Source organism: Trachurus trachurus (genome assembly GCF_905171665.1).
Source record: "Trachurus trachurus genome assembly, chromosome: 4".
In the NCBI taxonomy this organism is placed as follows: domain Eukaryota; kingdom Metazoa; phylum Chordata; class Actinopteri; order Carangiformes; family Carangidae; genus Trachurus; species Trachurus trachurus.
In genome coordinates, this window is record NC_139898.1 from 13,831,578 (window position 1) to 13,851,133 (window position 19,556).

Genomic DNA, 19,556 nt, shown 5'->3' on the forward strand with positions numbered 1-19,556 from the left:
ACTGAACCGATGACAGTGTTGTTCAAGTGTGTGTACAACAAAAACGCTTGCCTTCTTACTGTACCTTTCCCATGTGGTATTGACAACACCAACCTATTTTTAAACACAACCATGGGCCTTCAGTTCTCAAATGATATTTTGTGTGAATGAATGTAACCCACAATCGGCTTATTACATATTTAGAGTGAATTGAACATGATCAGTGTGTACACTTTGTCCACAGTCAGTCAGACAAATAACTTAAACAAATCTAATATAGCAAAACTTTGCAGCTCCTATAAAAACAAAGAAAAGATTTGTATTAGGTCCCCAAATTTGAGATTGAAAATTCATTCTTGACATGGGCTGCAGACGGCAAATCTGGCAAGTCCTTAAATTGCTCAGAATGTTTTGGCAAAAAATTATTCTTCAAGGAACCTAGAGTAAACAAGCATGGAGCTTATAAACTTGGTGAACAGATATAGGCCTACAGTATTTTACAATCAAAACTTGCTCTTGATTATCAAGTGTGTGCAACAATAAAATTGCGTATGGGAATTTCCATCAAGTCTACAAATTTCACAAACCCTTATTGAAAACAAGCCCATGGCTTCCAATTGGCTCATCAACAATATATGAACATGAACATGATATATTGATCACAATACGACTTATATTTAAGATATGATATGACAGAATGTGGCACAATAATAATATATTCAATAACCATCTTGTTTTCATTATTGTTAGAAGCCAAAATTGAAATTTTTATTTGATTAACTGCCCTGCCCAACTCTTTACACATGAAATATACACAGTTTAACACTCTACTCTGGCAGTGAGAGTTAAAAGATTTCTTTGTTTTGTAGTAAAGCACACCGTTATAGCCATGTCTAAATCCCTATAGGAATGTCATCCAAATTGTGCGGTGTTCAGCTGAATAAATGTCACACTGATGAGATGTTCCACCTGTCTAGGATTTCAGAGGTGGAAAGAGCACTTTGTGCCACGCACTGTGTGAGGGTGAAATGGTACGGCATGTTCCTACTCTCAATATTCAGTGTGCCTGCATCCTTGTTGAGTGTGTCCTGTGTGTGAAATGTGGTTTAATAGTTGTGACAGAGCTGTGACAGAGGAGGAGTGTCAGAGGAGTATTTGAGGGAGAACACTAGGCTTAATTGGACCTACTTGTTCGTGTATTTACTGCAAGTGGCTCTTCATTACTAGGAAAAAAAACCCTTTGCTGCTTTTACCAGTTTTTCATCTGATGAATGCCGAGTTACCTTTGATCTTGTGTTTGAAATGGCAGTGCAACTTTCTTTTGTTTTACACCACTTCTTAGTTGTATGGAACGATCAGTACATCAGTTTCATGTTACAAATACAAAACTATCTTTTTGAATTATTAATGTGAAATATTTATGTCTCTAGTCCCACGACTTCTGCAACAACTATGTGGTGCTTAAAGAGGAACTGTGCAGGATTTTTACCTTAACTATGCTACATTTTTTTTACCTTAATTAAACAGCTTTGGAGTAATGGTAATAAATTACTTGTTACTTGCAACGGGGAGAGTGGAGGCTCTCTGACTTCAATGTAGCGTCTCTTGGCCGAAAAAAACAACCTTGCAAGATCAGTGCCACCGACCTGGTGTCCTGGCTCTCGTTTCGGGGTCACCACGACACAAATGCGCCCCATAACCCGTAATCTTCCGACTACACACATCTTAATGCATATGATGAATAACGTTATCTACCACTCTATTGATTGTTTTCTTGCTGGCTTCGTTAAAAACAAATGCACATGGCCAAAAGGAGGGTTAGCAAAAGAGTGAAAAAGCAACCAGACGCATACTTCATTATCAAAAAATGTTATCCTACATAATGTATCACAGATCGAAATACTTATCTCTTCAATCATTTCTTTGGGTTAGCAAAATGGTGCAGTAGAGCAACCATCCGGTATACAGAGCAATACAGTTTCTCCATATAGCCCTGTCAGATTAAACCTCAGCTGACAATCATTTAGTTTAACTCATGACAATGCAGTACTACTGTACTCTGGGACATCAATTGTAAACCCTCATGCTAAGATTGCACAATATAAACATTATTTAAGATAAACTGTGATACAGACTGACAACAAGGTGTATGGTTTGACCGGCTACACTGACATTATTGTCTTACGACATAATTGTTTTGCTCAGTTTTGTTTTCAGATTTATCCATGTTGGAGAGCCATAACATCAAGGTTGCACTTGGATGTGCCACTATTGAACTTTGCCTTTTTATCAGCTCCAAAGCAACAACCAAACCACATGTACACAAAATAAAAATTGTTAGTGTATTGCATAAATGTGGTATCAATGTACCATGTACCACCACCAACCTCATCAAAAAAGAGGAAAACTGAAAACCTTAACTGAAAACAAAAGTCAGTATCACTATTTTCAAACTTTGTAAACAAAACTCTCTTGGGTTAATTCCTCTAACAGCTGTGTGCTTCTGGTAATCTGAGGCCTTGACAAAAGCGATGTGAAAGTGATGACTTAGCAGACATTAGTAGTTGCTAGCAGACTTGCAAGTTCTCTTGATGTATCATTTCATCTTTTCATGACTGTGAAAACATTTTTGGTGTCACATCCTGGAATTACAAAACAAAATAAACAGACAAAATCGGTCAACAAAAAAACCCAAACACCTCCGATAGCCAAACATTGACTAAAAATATCGTTTCTCTACTTACACAAAAATCTTTTCATGCAACTCAATTTCCATGGTAAAGAATAGCAAAGTTCATTACTAGTGTTACCAGCAGCTTCAGGTGAAGAATCACATAATAACCAACAAGTATCTTTGAATTCAACCATGTAACTAAAAGAAGTGTTAGACATCAGTCTTTTATAGACATGCTGTCTCACAGCAGAGGCCAAGCTTTGTGTTCATGATGCAGCTCAACAAAACCTCAAGCCCCGGTCCGAGTTACCACGGTACTACGAAGCTGGTTATCAACTTGGTTTGTTAAATCCGGCTCTCAGCTTCATGCTCTGTGCGCGTTCACATCAAAAGGGGCGTTTGGCGTCATGATTCTACTTCCGCATGAAATTTAGTGACAACGGGCTGATTTCAACCAAGCGGAGCAGGTTGTTTTAATGGAGAGTTTGAGCGATACAAAAAAGCGTGATCGCAGCCTGAAGCAACAGTGTTGCTGCAAATATGACAAGAGAGGAGGCTGCTTTTAATTTCTGACAGCTGAACATTGCGCTACTTTTAAATATGAAGCTTTATTCATTTAAACTAAATACACTAGAGCAACAACAACTGTCATTTTAAATTGTGTTTTATATTGTTTTCATATATTTCACTGATCGCAATTATAGAATACGAGTGTGTGTTTTATTGAAAGCGAGGCTGGGTGTGTGCGTATGAAAATAGATTACAGTGGGGTTTTTTTAGGTGCTGTGGCTACAAGCAAATCTCATATTGTCTAGACAACAAAGACCTTTTTAAATGTGAAAACATCGTAGACTTATTCAAGATTTGCATTTGGGCAACACTGACATACTGTAACAGTTGAAACATCAAAATTAATTTATTCATGGACACATTAAAGCAGATATCAGCTTCACGGCCGTTTCGGCTAATGCTGCGTTCAAGGCAGGCTTTTGAAACCGTAAGTTACAGCTTCAAGTCACAACTACGACTTGGTAGCGTTCCAGGTAACCCGTAGCTCGTGTTTTTACCATCCTGTTGTCTGTGAAAGTTCCCTATAACGGCCACTCGTAACTTCCGACCCGTGAACTCGTACCAGATCGAACTGGTATGACTTCACAGGAAGGAAAAACACAAAGTACGAGTTTCTTTGAACGCACCATGAGTTAGCAGCCCCCGCCCTTGTCAGGCATCAATTGGTCCTCGTGCTACGTCACCACATTCACGCGCATCCCTTGGCTGCACACACAGCCCTTCATGCCGTTCTCTATCCTCATTGGATAACACTTGTATCCCACAAGGAAAATTTTCTCCTCGGGTTACAGCAGAGCAGAGTGACGGAGAGACTCGTGTTTAGGCTGAAATACTTCATGTAAGTGATTGCTGACGGAAAATAGGACTATTTAGGACTTATATTAACAAAAACATTCCACTGATATCTGCTTTAAGTGAAATCATTAACTTTACTGATTATCCATCTGATTATCTGATGTGCTGCGAGCGCACAACTTCTTCCAGTGGTGACTAACTGTAAAATTAAAATATAGGCTATAGCCTAATATATAATGACCTACTGACGCACAGCTCAATGGGTGAGGAGAACAACTGTAGGCGGAGACGCTCAGAGAGAAAGTCAACAGCAGCGGATCAGCGTGATCTCTCCCTCCGTAAAATGCTCTGTTCTGATCCAGCTCCACTGGACTTTCAAAGTAAAGGTGACGCCAGCTGTAAATTAGTTAAATAGTGAAACAGTGGCGCTTTTAGCCGATTTTATGATTAAACTCTGAAGATAACCTGGTCAGGACCGGGCTCTCTGGACCTGGCAAATTTTGTTTTCTTTGTGCAATTACAAGAAAAAAGTAATGGCAACTCGGCTGACATAGTAATTTGTGCTCAAAAGGAAACTAGAATCACAATGACAGATTGCATCATTAGAAAATAAGAGGGATCTCCTTTCATTATCAGTCTTGCATGGAGTCAGCAGAGATTCCTTAAAAGGTATGATTCAAGTCAAATGTCAAAATGAATGGTTAGGTTCACTGTTGCGATCCAGTGAATGTCATGATTAGAGCATCATACTGCTCCAATACTGGTCAAACCCACAGGCACCGAGTGTGTTTGCAGACTAAAGACCAAACCATGACCTATGCACTGGCTGATCTCTCGGAAACTACACGGCAGGTCAGTGAGTCTTCTCTATGTGCAGTGACACCAGGCTGACATGGTCACTTGTGGCAACGCTGCCACTGACTGGACAGAGGAACACTATGACATTTAGAGTCAAATTTGGCCTTAGTGGTTATGGTCATCTCTTGCAGTGCCCCGTGATCTGCTAAAACTGGGGAGTCAGCATTCCTTAAATAACCATAGCACTGGCACAGGCTGCCCAGCATCAAGCAACAAAATCCCCACTCAGTCTCCATTACTTCCCATACCATTCCCATAGGGGTCGAGACAGGGGGGATGGCAGCCAGGCAAAGGAACAGAATTGGCTTGATGTAAACTGACCTGCTTAAAGCCTCGAAGCCTATAGCCCGTCACTGAAAGTACTTGACTGAGGATTGATAGTGAAAAAAAAACTCTTGCATCTTATTCTTTTTATAATAATAAAATAGATTCTGGAGAGGGCGTCACGGTCTTATCCATAAAAACAGATCATTTGCAATAATCAAAAGGCGCTTAGCTACCTGCCAAAGAAACCTAAATGCAAGCTGACTCACATTCCTTTCAGTGTTGACAACATGAAAAGCTCATCAAACAAAACTGAAGATTGAAACTTCACATTAAGATTTGGCTTAACTACATAATTTAGGTGTTTAGCAACTCGACGACAACCATTAGGCTACTCACTAGAACTTAACTGCCATGACAGGGTTAATGTTGTGTCCTTTTGCCTGGTGGCATTGACAACATTCACCTATACAGCAGAGTTAGCTTAAACATGCATCAAGCCAAGAACTAGTTTAAAGATCATTCATCATTAAAGGTTCATTACATTTAGTGACTATTCATTCCAGGGCTTAAGATTTTAATGCAACACAGCAGACTGCCAGCCACAAGATGGGTGCCACTAGTGTGATGCTTGTCCTTAAGAATGTAAAATCCACGCACCCTGCTTATTATCACAAATCCATTACCTCACCGCAAGACAAAAGATGTGACTTGGGCCAACAAAAGGTTTGAACATTCAAATGGCGCTACTCATCTCTCACCAGTATAATACTGCAGTGCCAGCACATGAGATTTATTGTCAGTTTATATGCAAGCTTTCCAGGGCAGCCTCTGAATGTTCGCTTTATATACGAGACAGGCTCAATATTTTAGTTCACTGCTCTAGTTTTAATTTTTGTGGGCTGCATTTCGAGAATATGAGAAACTGGCTGTTCTGGCTGTAATGAAGAAATTGAAAACAGTGAACACTATGAAATCAAACTATTTTAAACACTGTGTACCCCCCCCAATTCTGTGCTGTAACGACAATCATCCAGAGACATAATTATATATAAACTTTTATCTGCACTCTACATAACCTTCAGCTTGATGACGCTCAAATAGCCTTACTCATTTCCTTGCTTATGTCACAGCCGGTAAAAAAAGAAAAAGTGAGTCTCTGGGCTGCCAGTCCCGCAGCAGGAGCTCCAGTTCACTCTGTCCTCAGACGTTCCAACAGAGGAACCGGCCGACACTCACGTCTCATACAGGAAGCTGAAATACTGCTACTTGACTGCAGTTGCACAACACACCGACAAACACACAACAACTACACACAATTTTTCATGAGCTTCTTAGTACGATGGCATTGGCTACTGGACAGCCGAACTGAATCAGCTTCGCATCTGAGCCAACATTTAGCATTTGGTTAGCTTACATTGGAGGGGAATCAAGCCTGTAAACATTTTATGTCTTGATCTCCTACATTGTAGCATAATGTAGTGACTTTACAATGCATCTATTGACAATTAAAGTTTAGCTGTTCCCACTGCATTTCTGTTGCTAGCTAGAGCCTACAATTTATCGGAGCTGCTGTGCTTCACAGTGTGCTGGCCTGAAACAACATGAATAAAGTATCTGGTGGAGTGGACTTGTCCAAACAGCAACACAACTGGGGTCATAATAAACCTTACCAGCTTTGTCTGTTTACAGTGTTCACCACAAGTTTTACATTGGAAGACATGTGTCATTCTGTGGCTCCCTTCCTCTTCCTTTACCGAGTTCCCAGCTCAGTCCTGACGTTGGGTGCCGGCCAGTGTTTGAATTATGAGGAAGCCAGAGGGGCTCAACTCCCGTTAAAGATACCCAGGCCACACTGAAAGCAAGCTCAAATATACTATGGTTGCATGTGTGTTAATAATTACCCTTTAATATATTTCATCTCGTGCAATGGTTAATGTTAAAGGACAATTCCAGGCAAATTCAACCTGGAGCTATAGTTTCCTAAATATTTTAGGTGTAAAAGAATGAATCTGCGGATTTTCTTTTGAACTACTATTATGCAGTAGTTCTGTCTGTCTCCACATCACCACGGCAGCGATGAATGGGAGCAGACTGATCTTAGGCTGTTTACATCACCCAAAACCCAGTTTTCCACAGACAACGTCAGATGGCTATTTAAACATACACTGAGGGGTTTGTTTACTTCAAGAAAGCCGACATGTTTGTGAAGGGAGCTGTAATACAAAGTCTTGCGAAGTCTCGCGCGAGAGTCAAGTTGACACGCTCAGTATGTTTACAGGTAGAACAAACAAACAATATCCAGACTTACTCTCACTGCTATGAAGACGTTGTGGCTCTGAGTTGATGTTCCTTTGTTGATAAAACAAACAGGAGAGCTTCAGATGACCTGTAAACATAGTTAGCTGTCAACTTGACTCTCACTTGACTTCGCGAGACTTTGCTCTGTTTACAAACATGTCCGCTTGCTTGAAGTAAAATCCCTTGGTGTATGTTTGAATAGCCATCTGATGCTGTCTGTGGGAAAAAAGCGGTTTTGAGTGATGTAAACAGCTTTAACAGCGTGAGATCGGTCCACTCCCATTCATCGCTGCCGTGGCGATGCGGGGACAGACAGAACTACTAAACGGGAGCAATTAAAAAGAAAATCTTCAGATTCCTTCTTTTAGACTGCACGTAATCCTTTAAGAGAAACAAGCTCATTAACTAAGTTGCTATTTCCAGTCTATCTGAACTTGGACAGTGAGTGAATATTATGCATATCTTAACTATCTCCAGTGAGCCAGTTCAATGTTTTAGTTTAGCCTGGAGTAGATTTTCCTGTATTCCCTGACCTGATGTGAAAACAGAGAAAAACATGAGCAGAAACAAATGAGCCCAAAGCTTGTAGTGATCTCACTCCAACATGGATCAAATCTTTTAAAGCATCACAAGATATTTTTTGGCCAATCTGTGTTTGTACAAATGTGGGTCTGTGTTAGCTGAGAGTCTTAATATATTTGCACTACTCACTCGTCATTTAACTGCTGTCTCAATTCAAACACTTGCACTTTAAATGTGCATCTGTGTGGCTGACTGAGGACAGTATGCTAACATAATATAATGTAGTTAATTTAGACATGTGCCACACCTCCACCTATGCTTAATTACCGTCTGTCAGATGGGCAGTTTGATGTATGCTCATCATCCATCGTTGTGTGAAGCTACTGTGACTACAACAAAAGCTGTTAACAGTCATGATCACAGTGTCTTTATGCCCGTGAGCTCCTCGTGTGTGTCCGATGAAAGGGAACACACTGTGTTGTCATATATCACCAATAAGTACTTCAGTGCATACAGAAAACTGAAAACAAACCAAATTCAAACTACCAAATTTGAGATTTCACCTTCCAAATTTTTCAACAGAGACACCCCTACCCCACAAAAAGCATACCGGTACATTTGATTCACGCAAATGTGATATAGGCTACCCCCCAAATGATGCAACATCCATGCATCACTCTACTACTCCAAACACTTGCATTTGATTACTCACTGGCTGCGATCTTATCAGGACTCGTGAGTAAAGGGGTTGAACTTGGCGAACGGGGAAAAAGTTGTACAGTACACTACACGCACAGCGACCAATACAATTTGAGTGGGAAGTGATTCTGCAAGCCTACACAAGATTAACCTTTCAATAAAGGTACATCTTACTCTGAAACCAAATTCCAACTTCCTTCTTCAGTAAACATTGTATAGGTCAACAAAAGCCCAGCGAACAGACAGCAAGATTCAACCCCTAAAGAAAAGCCCTGGTGTCAATATTAAAGCAGAAGTGAGTGATCCGGTCGTTTTCGCTAATGCTGCGTTCCAGGCAGGCTTTTGAAATCGTAAATTACAGCTTCAAGTCACAACTTACGACTTTGTAGCGTTCCAGGCAACCCACTCGTGTTTTTCCGACCTGTTTTACCGGTGAAAGTCACTATAACGGCCACTCGTAACTTCCGACCGGTGAACTCGTACCAGATCGAACTGGTACCACTTCACGGTCGGAAAAATACGAGTTTCCTTGAACGCACCATAACAGTCCTCGTCGCTACGTCACCACATTCACGGCGTTCCTTGGCTGCACACACAGCCCTGCATGCCGTTCTCTCTCCTCATTGGATAAAAACTGTAGGATACGATAAATGTTTTCTCTTCGGCTCAGAGCAGAGCAGAGGGACTGAGAGACCCGTGTTTCAGTCCAAACACTCTATGTAAGTGATTGCTGTCGGAAGATATAACTATTTAAGACTTATATTAACACAAATATATCACTCACTTCTGCTTTAACTCTGTAGAAGCCAAGTCACAAATTAAGATGCTATGCTGAATCACAAGTATGATAAAATAGCAGTGCAAATCCATGTGACTGTATGCTTTTTTCTTTTTTTGCCTACATTTGTCAATATAGGAACCACAACTTTGTACATTTCTTAGTACTTTCGTCAGTTTGTACAAAAAAATATCCAAATTGTTCATGGTTTTATATGGTATTTTGGGTAAGGTGAGTTTGGGGTAACAGCCAAACTGAATCATCAGCATCAAAAGTTCAGTGCAACAGTGCAAACTCGCATTTTCAATCGACCATTCTTCTTATAATTCAAAAGCACAAAACAATACAGCCTGTTACTGTGATGTGCAATTACCCAAATGCAAGAACAATCTAATCTACAACTATAAAGGACAAATAAAGCCTCTGCCAATGTAATTACTGCAGCCACAGTGACATGTCTTGAAGAGGAAGGTGATTTCCCTATATTGACAATGTCTTCCATGTGTCACCAACTTTTTTAATTAACAGGCTTCCTACTACTACTACTACTACTAGTGCCTCAATTACCTGTCACAAAAGTTATCAGCTGCAGCCGTGCTGTACACAGCTACTGAAGCTGGCGATAAGGCCCTTTCCTCCTGGCCTGCCAGGTTTTCCCTGTCAAATATTTATAGAAGCTGAAACATTAGATGGCCATCACCAGACTTATAGCTCTCGACACAAGAAGCTAAGCAGGGAGCAGTAAAAGCAGAGCCTTTTCAAAGACTATAGCTTAAATTCTACTCATTTCCTGACAAGAAAATGTGTTGAATTAGCTGTTAAATAACTTTGAGGTACATCTGCAGCTGTGAGGTGAACATGAGCCTTTTAGTGAGGGGGTTGGGAAAGGAGATGGCCATCTTTCGGGATGAATACTAGGTACTTTTCCAAATTATTCAGCATGTTGTCATTATGCACTCAACCAAGGCGACACTTTTTCACACTTAACGACTGAAAAATAAATATAGTTAGCTGGTAAACAGAGCTTACACGTCTAGGTTCGCTGTTAACAATCATGTGTTGCTAGTTTAGCTAGCAAGGTTTTTGCCTGATTTTTTGACAGCTTTAAACTTTTCTGGAAACATCCGCTTACGTTAGAGTAAGTTGCTCCTTGTTTTCTCTTAAAATCGTCACAGCTATCCTCAGAGTCGACCTATCAACGAGATCAATTTGAAACTGTTGCTACAACTTAAAATACACACCTTAATAAAATAAAATACAAATAAAGTGAAGGGGGCTCAGTGTGTAGTGGCACTGAGCTTGTTAAATGACCGAGCACAGTGTTCAACAGTCGGTGTGGAGTGAGTCTGGGTGTAGCTTCGGAACGCCGAACAGTTAGCCCAACGGCCGCCCTCGCAACAGACCTGGCGGCCGTTAAACTGGACAGTTAGTGAAGCCGCACCGCCCGGGCTCCGGGGCTCGGCCAGCCTGAGCTGCTGAGGCGGTGTAACGCAGCATGAAGGCAGCAGCCGCAGCAGCAGCAGTCAGAGCGGGGCGACTGACCTCACTCTGCCTGTCACAGCCGCCGGGACAAGACTTCAAACGCCAAACCAAAAATGCCACGCTTACCGAAAACGGCCACTTACCTTGCCGCTCTGATAGCCTTCAAACGCCTTCAGTGCGCTGTCAGTGAGTTTAACGTGAAAGACAGATACATTGCTGCCGTTGCTCACTCTTCCACAGGACAGTCCGTAGCACTGCTCCTCCTTCAGCGCCGCCATCTTGCTACCGTTCCCACCACGCGCACGGACGCACTCTGTTGTAAACCGAGAACTCCCGTTGCTTTTCAATGAATATTCAATGACCGGTCACTGATGATGAAGTCACTGAGCAGTAACGAAGCCCTATATAGACACATGTTCAATACTGAAAAAACAACATTTACATTGTAAAAAAACAACAAAAAACCCCCACATAATAGCAATAAATAATAACAATTTAAAAAATATTGTTGAACAGTCAACGTTATTTATAATCGACTTTACTTAAATGTACAACTAGTCGTAGGCAACAAATGAATAAACTTGTGTTACTGATCTGCCCTCTTCCATTTTGTGAATATATTTTAGAATAAATAATTGGTAACGAAGTAAACACTTCTCACAGCATTTAGAGACTAGCACTGCACATCAGTAATGCGTAGGAAGAGGGAAACGACAGGTCATCTTATTACGTCAGCGACACGTCAATGTCTGGAAACACACACGCAAATATCCAGAAAAATGGGAATGTCCCACTGTAACCGAATGAAACTGGAGAAATGTAAACACTGAATGTTTATGGCATGTCAATGACTCCTTGTTATCTTGTCTTCAAAACAAGATTATTGTTGTGAATAGTTTCTGCATTTCATTTTTTATGGAAGATGTATCTGTCTAATACAAGACATTACCACTGGGCACTGATAGCCAATCCTCCAAGGCCAGTTTTATAAAGCAAGTGGGCCAGGAACACCACATAAAATCAGTTAACAGCTGGAAAATGTTAAAAAAGGATGTCTCTGATATATCAAACATAGGTACAAGCAAAAATTTGAAAAGAAGACCATAGTTTCTTAACAGACAACTTTTATTGTTATGGATATAAAATTAACAAAAGCAAGGAATGCCAGGAACATTTATGATCATTTTGTCATCCAGACTTTATACAACTTTTGGCTATGTAGGACAACCATCTACCCTTGGCATCACATTTACTGTATGCAAGATAATAACAATAACAATAAATTAACACCTAACTGAGCATAATTTAAGGAAAACTTCACAAGAATAAATGTTCGGGAGAAACAAAAAACACTCACAACATCATACTTGAAGGGTCATCCTTCAACATTTGGTCTTTATAATCCAAAAATGTGGTGCCATTGCCTGGAATTAGATAATTAAAATAAACTCTCCTTCAGCATAGTTCATAGCCACATCACTGAGAAACTCCAGTACCATTTTCTGTGCTTGCTTTATAGATAACTGTACCTCATTCAAAATAAAATGGTTTAAATGAAGAAATAATTTTAGGAATGATGAACAGAAAGTACAGTATATAAAGTTTAGCTGATGCTTTTATGTACATATACACAAGTGACCATGAGTGTAGAAACATTGCATTGCAATCCCATACAGCAGTCATGTATATTGATACCATACTTTTCTTACTTGCTGACATGTCAGACATGCATTAATTCAATTCCATGGTACTTTTTGAGGCTGCTATTTGTTGGCGTCTCATTTAACTGCATTATGTTGTGACATTTTTGTTTCCCCATTTATGCTAATGAGGTGGATACAAATCTAGGACCGTCTCTCAGTCTCAACACAGACCTCAGCCTAAATACACACAATGGAACTGACTGTTTATATTTTTCTGGTCACTCAGTGTATCAGTACAATCTTCAAAAGGGTGAGAGAGCTTGAACACAAGAAAAGTGTTGCCAGTGTGTTAACCTGAAAAGTATCTGCATTATACCAGGTAACATTAAACATTGTACCATAACAAAGTAGAATCACATTCTCTCTTGAATAGGAAGCATCAATTAAACTGCACAATTTGACAAATTCAAACTATAGCGTAACATTGGACCATACCACAATTAATTTATAATGTGAAAAATACTTTATAAATAGCCTCTATCTATGATTAATTACTTTTCATTTCAATACTCAAATAATCAATTTCCAACATCAACTAACCAAGAAAAAAGAAAAAAAGAACAAAACAATGGCAGCAAAAGAAAACAGTGTCTGGCAATGTGACAGATATGCATAAACCTACACATTTATTAAGTTGGAAATGCATTTCCCATATGCAAATATTTGATGTTTTACTAATTTGTCACATATACTTCTCAAACATAGCAGAGAAAGGAGAGTGACAACTGAAGAGGCAACTGACCGACTGACATTTCCACCCCCTTTGACCAAAGGTCAGAAGGCACTGCCAGATGTGCTTCTATGTGTAGGCTTTCACATTGCAGGGGCTTGGTCAGGCCATCACAACAGGCTTGGTTCAATTTCTAGCAGCTATGACAACGGATAATGCTACACCGCCGATGGCCACTGCAGTGGCACCGAATAGCCACTTCCAGCTGAGACCCTGGGGAAATAAAGGAACAAACGAGTAGAGAGTGCATGTTAAGTAGGTCGAATAATGACACAGTGAAAAGCACAAATTAAGTTCATTCATTACTGACGCTCCCGGTTTAATACCCCCATTGAAGTTCCCTTGAGGTTCACATACCTATCACTACAAAAAAAACATGCATGTGAGCACATCAGCAGCAGCAGCATTATCATGCCTGACTTTCAAGCTGTATACTAACCCTGAAATTTGAAACATTTTTACACATTTGTTTTCTCAGGGAAGGACTGTCTCACCCATGAGGACTTGGCCCTGTGTTTCTGCATGTTGCCGCTGCCACTGGTGGGATTTCCCAGCATCTTCTTATACATCGCCTGCTCTGCTCCTCTCTGCTCCGAGTTCTTCTTCACCAGTTTGGAGAGCTCAGCATGGATAGTCTAGACAGGACAGACAAGGCAAATAGGTGTTACAGGCTCTAGTCCAATATACAAACCCCACTCTACTCTGCCAACAAACTATACCACTATGTGAGATACAATGTCCTACTGCTGTACTTACAAACCAAGACTAATTTCCTTCTTAGTGAGAATATGTCAGGGTGACAGTATGGGTCCAAAAAGCATGAAGACATAAAGTCACGAGGCCTTTTCAGAAGGAATAAGACCAGTCATTTTCCTTCAATCACGATGGATGGGTGAAGTATTGATTAAAGGATTGACATGAACAAATACTGGAACAAATGTTTATGCTGTTCCTTTGTTGTCTTACAAGAAATCACAGGCTTGCATCACATAAATTAGCCTTCCATTTAGCCCACATGTCCACACAATTATACCAGGATATGGGTTCAATGATTGTTCCAGCATTTTCTCATATCTGAGTCACTTCACTGCTCTTAAAGCTGGCGAGTGACTAAACAAACCACACAGAAAAGTGTTTATATTATGCTTTAGAAACGTGCCTCAAAGAACTAATGGAGCAATGTTGACTCTATATTTGATTGCAGTCTCCCTTATGCGATGTACACACTACATGACTTTCAAAGTCGTCAGTCTGACTAGTCATACAACCGTCTGTCGTACAATCACGAGCACTACATGATGGATGATGGGCACCGGGGGGGTGGCACCTTACACCAAGGGGAATCCCCAACACATCAGCTTGATCTTGTTTACCATGAAGACAAATGAGAGCAGTGACACAATAAATGACATCATGCCATGCACACCAATTTTTTTTTTTCATCCAAAATTGCATTTCTGCAAAATGAAAGGAATCCTGAGGAAGGGGAAAAAAAGAGAATATCTGTGAGAGAGTGGACTGGGATTCACGGGCAGCAGGGATTCTTGTTGTACTGCTCTCCCCCTGGGTTTTTCATCACCTCATGTATTGTGCTCTCATAAGCTGGAGCCCATTGCTGCAATCATTTCCAGTCACAACCAAGCCACAACACTTCTAACACGACTGAATCTCGACTCCCCAACAGGTCCTGATATACAGCCTGTTTTCACGCAGACTCTTGACTCTGATCTGAGGCTTTTCTTCAGGATCTTCAAAAACTGTTGTCAAGTGGAAAATCGTGTACTGTGAACTTGGCACTAGTAAGGATCGGAGAGTCTGTACCATGAGGATTTGTCATATTCCTTTATACCGTTAAGAGCAAGCTGGCGCATTTACTGGCACAGTATTAGAACAGGGCACCTTTGGCAAGGCTGTACCAATAGTGGGCAACCAGTTTCACACCAAAATGACAAAAATGACACAACATTGACCTGTTCCCAGACAAATGATGAAGTAGGCTAAACAAACATTTAACATCCTGTTAAACAGCATCTCTGTCTCCAAAAACCGCGCAGAAGCTGTCTGAGGCTGTCTATACCGGAACTGTCAAGTCTGCACGCCATGTCAAAAAGTAAACAAACCACAGACACAATAAATCTCCCCTCATCCATCCGAGTTGAAGATAGAGGGCGTGTACAGCTGACACTGGTGTAAAAAAAAATGCAGACAGCATGTCTCATCAATGCTGGGAGAAGGGAGAGAGAGCACGTCATCTTGTCACTCCATGACGCCTGCGCCTGTTTAAGACCGCCACATTGATTATAATGGGAGCATTCTTGTATTGTCACTTAAGCACACCCACTCTACTTGCTGTTAGAACATGGGGTTATTTAGAGAGTTTTTTCATTATTTCAGTACAAAGATAAGTTAATTTTAACATTTATGCAACAAATCTAATATCAAATTCAAAATCTGTTAACAAATCGATAAAATTTCCAACATACACAATTGTGGCAGTTATTTAATGTCAAATGTCTGGCAGTCAAAAAGGCTTGGTAGTGCATATGCACAACATGCAGGTTTATTGTTCAGATATCCAACTGGAAACAGAGCCCTTAATTTCATAATGTACCATTATGAAATGCAGTAGAACATTATATATTTATATTGCATGTATTGGATGAAAAGTGATGGCCGGGGCATGTGCTGCTTGACAGATTGGTGTAGGATTGAAGTGGGGGATTCTGGGCATGAGTACATGCGGCTATAGTTTACAGCGAATCCAAGAAACCCACGCACTCAGCTGAATTCTGTCAAATGGCCCTGTGTAGCCAAACAAGCACATATACCTGACTGTATAAGCAAAGGAACGGGAACAGTTGCTGGGCATTAGATACGGCTGCAGGGCAAACCTATTTACAGCAACAACATGAAAACAGATCCTCTGAAATGATGAATCAGCAGTCCACCTGACCTTGCACTGCTAAATTAAGTGATGTGGTATTTTGCCCTATGGCACCATCTACTGGTCACAAGAAAGAACTGCACTTTCGCCATACTGAAAGCTGTGTACAAAAATACCTTGTTACTTGGTTCCAATTTCAGCGCCTTCCTTAAAGTTTGAATGGCTTCTGTGTATTCCCCTTGCAAGGCCAATACCTGGAATGAAAATTCACAATTAAAAGTTCATAAAATAATCTACTGGAGACTGAAAAGAGAAAGTGAAAGAACATAAACCACATGTACCTTGCCCATGCGGAAAAGTGCTTTTATGTTCTCCGGCTGGTGCGCCAGAGCTGAGACACAAGATTTAAGTGCTGCATCATAGTGGTCCAGTTTCAGCTGAGAAGCAGCCATGTTGTTCAAACATTTCACTTTCACGTCCATCAGTTCATTCTCCTCCTCCGGACTAATGTCGACTGCAGTGGAAACAACCACGACAAAACGTAAGTAAGATGAAAACGAGTTGAAAAAATTATCAACCTCAAACTAAAAATGACATGAAGTGATTACAGTGATTAAACTTTATGCAGACTCCTGATTCCCTGGCCCGTATCTCACCTTTAGAACTAGACTCTGTTATCTGCAGGGCAATGCTATATGAGTTGACAGCAAAAGCATAATCCCCACGCTGATAATGAACATTGCCCCTCTCTCTCTTGTGGCTGGCAAGGGCAATCTTTTCTGCAGGGGGCAGCAGCTCCAGATCTGGAGCATCAGTAGCTTCCAGCAGTTGCACTTCTATGGATAGCTCAGCATTGGGGGGCACCTCGGGTTCAAGACTGGCAAGGGGCATAATAACAGGAAATTTAAGGAACTAAGGAAGAAAAATGCATGAATCACAAGATTAACATACAAGGATTTTCAACTGTTACATATCTATGCAAAGGGCAGAATCACCACAAATTTCAGTTAATAAGGACGAAAAAGGCAATGACTTGATTACGTACAGGGATTTTTAAGTGTCACATATCCCAGTGAACACGGTTTTACCCAGATTTAAAACAGTATATGTACATATCCCTATGAGTTCAAACATAACTATTACTTAAAAATAAGCAGCAATTTTTTTGTTTGAAATTACAACTTACAAAGGAATTGATGTTTTTATTTACATTAAAGCCATAAAGCCTTAATTACTTGGATTAAAACAAACTGCCTAGTGCCTACCTCCCCCGGGTACCATAGGCATATTTTGCATCTGTCTGGATGAGAGCCTTCTCTCCCATTTCCATGAGCTGCACTGTGAGATCAAGAGCCTGAAAGAAAAGTAATCTTACTGCAGCAAAATATCTCAAATATGATTTGTCACTGATTTATATCCCCTGACATAACACAAATGCACAAACTAATGTTATTATCTCTTTATATTTGTAACTTGAAGAGAAACATTTAACTTATGCAATGAAACTGTTTTTACATGGATGACATCACCATCTCCCAGAGTGAAAGTGACGTCAGACTGCTCCTCCACCAGCGCCCCGTCCTTCAGGTATGTTTTAAGATTAATCTTGATATTCTGTCCTTTCTGTGGCCGACTGTCTTGCCCTTGCCCTGCCACCAGGACTTTTTTCTTTAGTTGGTCATTACCTGAGGACAGGAGATGATATTAACCCCAGTTAAAACAAATACAGCACTCATCTATGTCCACTGTGTGTGGAGCTACCACAGGTAAGAAGCCCAACATGACGATTTGGGAATATTTTGTATGTGGACATGGTTAGGCAACAAAACCTTCCAAAACTATTGAAACACCTAAATGTACAGAGATCACATACCTAAAACATCCAGCCATTCATCAACTTGACCTGGAGGGTCTGAGTCTGTGTCTGCATGTGTCTTGTCAGACTCCTCTGAGTTTTTCCCCTTCCCTCCCCCAGCATCTTCCAGAGGAGGGGGGTCGTCATCAATGTCCTCATCATTTAAGACCTCAAAGTCCTCCCCGCTGTCCAGCAACGAGGTCCGTCCATTCTTCTTGGTCGATGCCGCACTATCGTGGAGGTCAGAGGTGTCCATGGTCTGCTCTTCTTCAGTCATTGGAGGTAAAATCTGAAGAATTAGGTCAACAATTTGTGATATACCGTAATTTTACGAAATCCAAGTTAAAAACAACCAACTTGTCTTGCTGGACTTCCCGGAGCCCCTAGATAAGACACGAATAGCTGTTTGCGATTCAGCCAATGTGATGCATGTCGCTTTTGCAACAATTAAACAAGCTGTCATCCGAAATCAACCAAAACTGAATCGCTTATTATCCCCAAACCAAAGTATACAACGACATACATTCACATATGATAACAAGTGCCATTCACCTGTTTAGTGTTTTGCTTCAACGATATTTTTTTTTATCAGTCAGTGGCCAAGCCAGGCACACGTTTCCAGAAGTTTCTGAAGTTATCCTGCTGCTAGCTCCTCAAGCTAACAACAAGCTACTTGGCGATGGCAAACTAGCATTAGCTGTAATCTCGCTGTGCATTGAGCCGTTAGCTCATGTTAGTGACCATTATGTGGCGGTTTCGTCTCGTTTTACAGTGAGCCACTGCTAGTATCGACTTCAGAGAGAGCGAGTCATTCACTTGTGGTAGTACCTTTTATCAAAGATAAACTGAAGCTTACCTTTAGACACTAGTTATCTACTGATGGGGTTGTTTTGGTCCTGGGCTGTCTTCCCTCCGGCTTACAGTGGTGAAGTCAGCTCATGCTTGGTGAACAAGAGACCAATAGGAAGCGAGTGTTTTGCAGCATAGACGCCGTCAAACTGACTTCGTCGCGGTCTGTACGTCATCACAACAAGATGCTTCCTGGTAACCTTGAGCTCCTGTGCTGCCATTGGACATTTTCATAATATGAGTCCTCATGTGCAATTAAATAATGACACATGTATGATTATGAACTTTGCCTTTATCCAACGAGGCCTATCCCAGTATTCATGGATGGTGATTTTGAATTTAGAAAATCAATTCTTCCTGAAAGTAGCCTAGCCTACTTAAAAAGTGCCATAAAATAAGAGTTACACAGCATGGTAGGCTACTGTAGGCTACTGTGTATAGGCCTATTGCATTCCGTAGTTTGGATCTTATTTAAGTTAGATGGAATTGAGACAAGATATGCCCTATTTAATTTTGATAGCAAAATTGTAAAATGTGGGTTTAAAGGGATAGTTATGAACCTACTCCAATGACTATATTATTTTATTATGGCCATAGGCAAATTTGCCAAAAT

At 40.7% G+C, this 19,556-nt stretch overlaps 2 protein-coding genes across 3 annotated transcripts in view; both read right to left on the minus strand.

The window, feature by feature from the left end:
• Positions 1-11,226, minus strand: part of ell (elongation factor RNA polymerase II) — a 36,535-nt gene extending 25,309 nt beyond the window's left edge. The window contains exon 1 of the mRNA XM_083970168.1: positions 11,066-11,226. Within this exon, the coding sequence (XP_083826294.1) occupies positions 11,066-11,200 (135 nt within the window). The 5' untranslated portion in view covers positions 11,201-11,226. The remainder of the gene's footprint in view (positions 1-11,065) is intronic.
• Positions 11,227-12,061: 835 nt separating this feature from the next.
• On the minus strand, positions 12,062-19,089 carry fkbp8 (FKBP prolyl isomerase 8). 2 transcript variants are annotated; one of them, XM_083969490.1, is made up of 9 exons: positions 18,951-19,089; positions 18,113-18,383; positions 17,755-17,924; positions 17,505-17,593; positions 16,896-17,116; positions 16,581-16,753; positions 16,416-16,493; positions 13,850-13,990; positions 12,062-13,568 (listed from the first exon to the last, which is right to left on the minus strand). In XM_083969490.1, exons 2-9 carry the CDS (start codon positions 18,369-18,371, stop codon positions 13,482-13,484), a joined length of 1,218 nt encoding a protein of 405 aa, XP_083825616.1. In that variant the 5' UTR covers positions 18,372-18,383; positions 18,951-19,089; the 3' UTR covers positions 12,062-13,481. The 2 variants fall into 2 exon arrangements, with proteins under 2 accessions (XP_083825616.1, XP_083825617.1); XM_083969491.1 differs by lacking the exon at positions 18,951-19,089 and adding an exon at positions 18,647-18,890.
• Between the last annotated feature and the right edge of the window lie 467 nt (positions 19,090-19,556).

Excerpts from the sequence above, each read along its gene's own strand:
- fkbp8 (XM_083969490.1), bottom strand. The coding sequence starts at position 18,371 with ATGACTGAAGAAGAGCAGACCATGGACACCTCTGACCTCCACGATAGT. Across the intron at positions 17,594-17,754 it reads GAGATGGTGATGTCATCCAT|GCTCTTGATCTCACAGTGCA; the intron begins GTAAAAACAGTT and ends CTTTTCTTTCAG. Across the intron at positions 13,569-13,849 it reads ACAGGGCCAAGTCCTCATGG|GGTCTCAGCTGGAAGTGGCT; the intron begins GTGAGACAGTCC and ends TTATTTCCCCAG.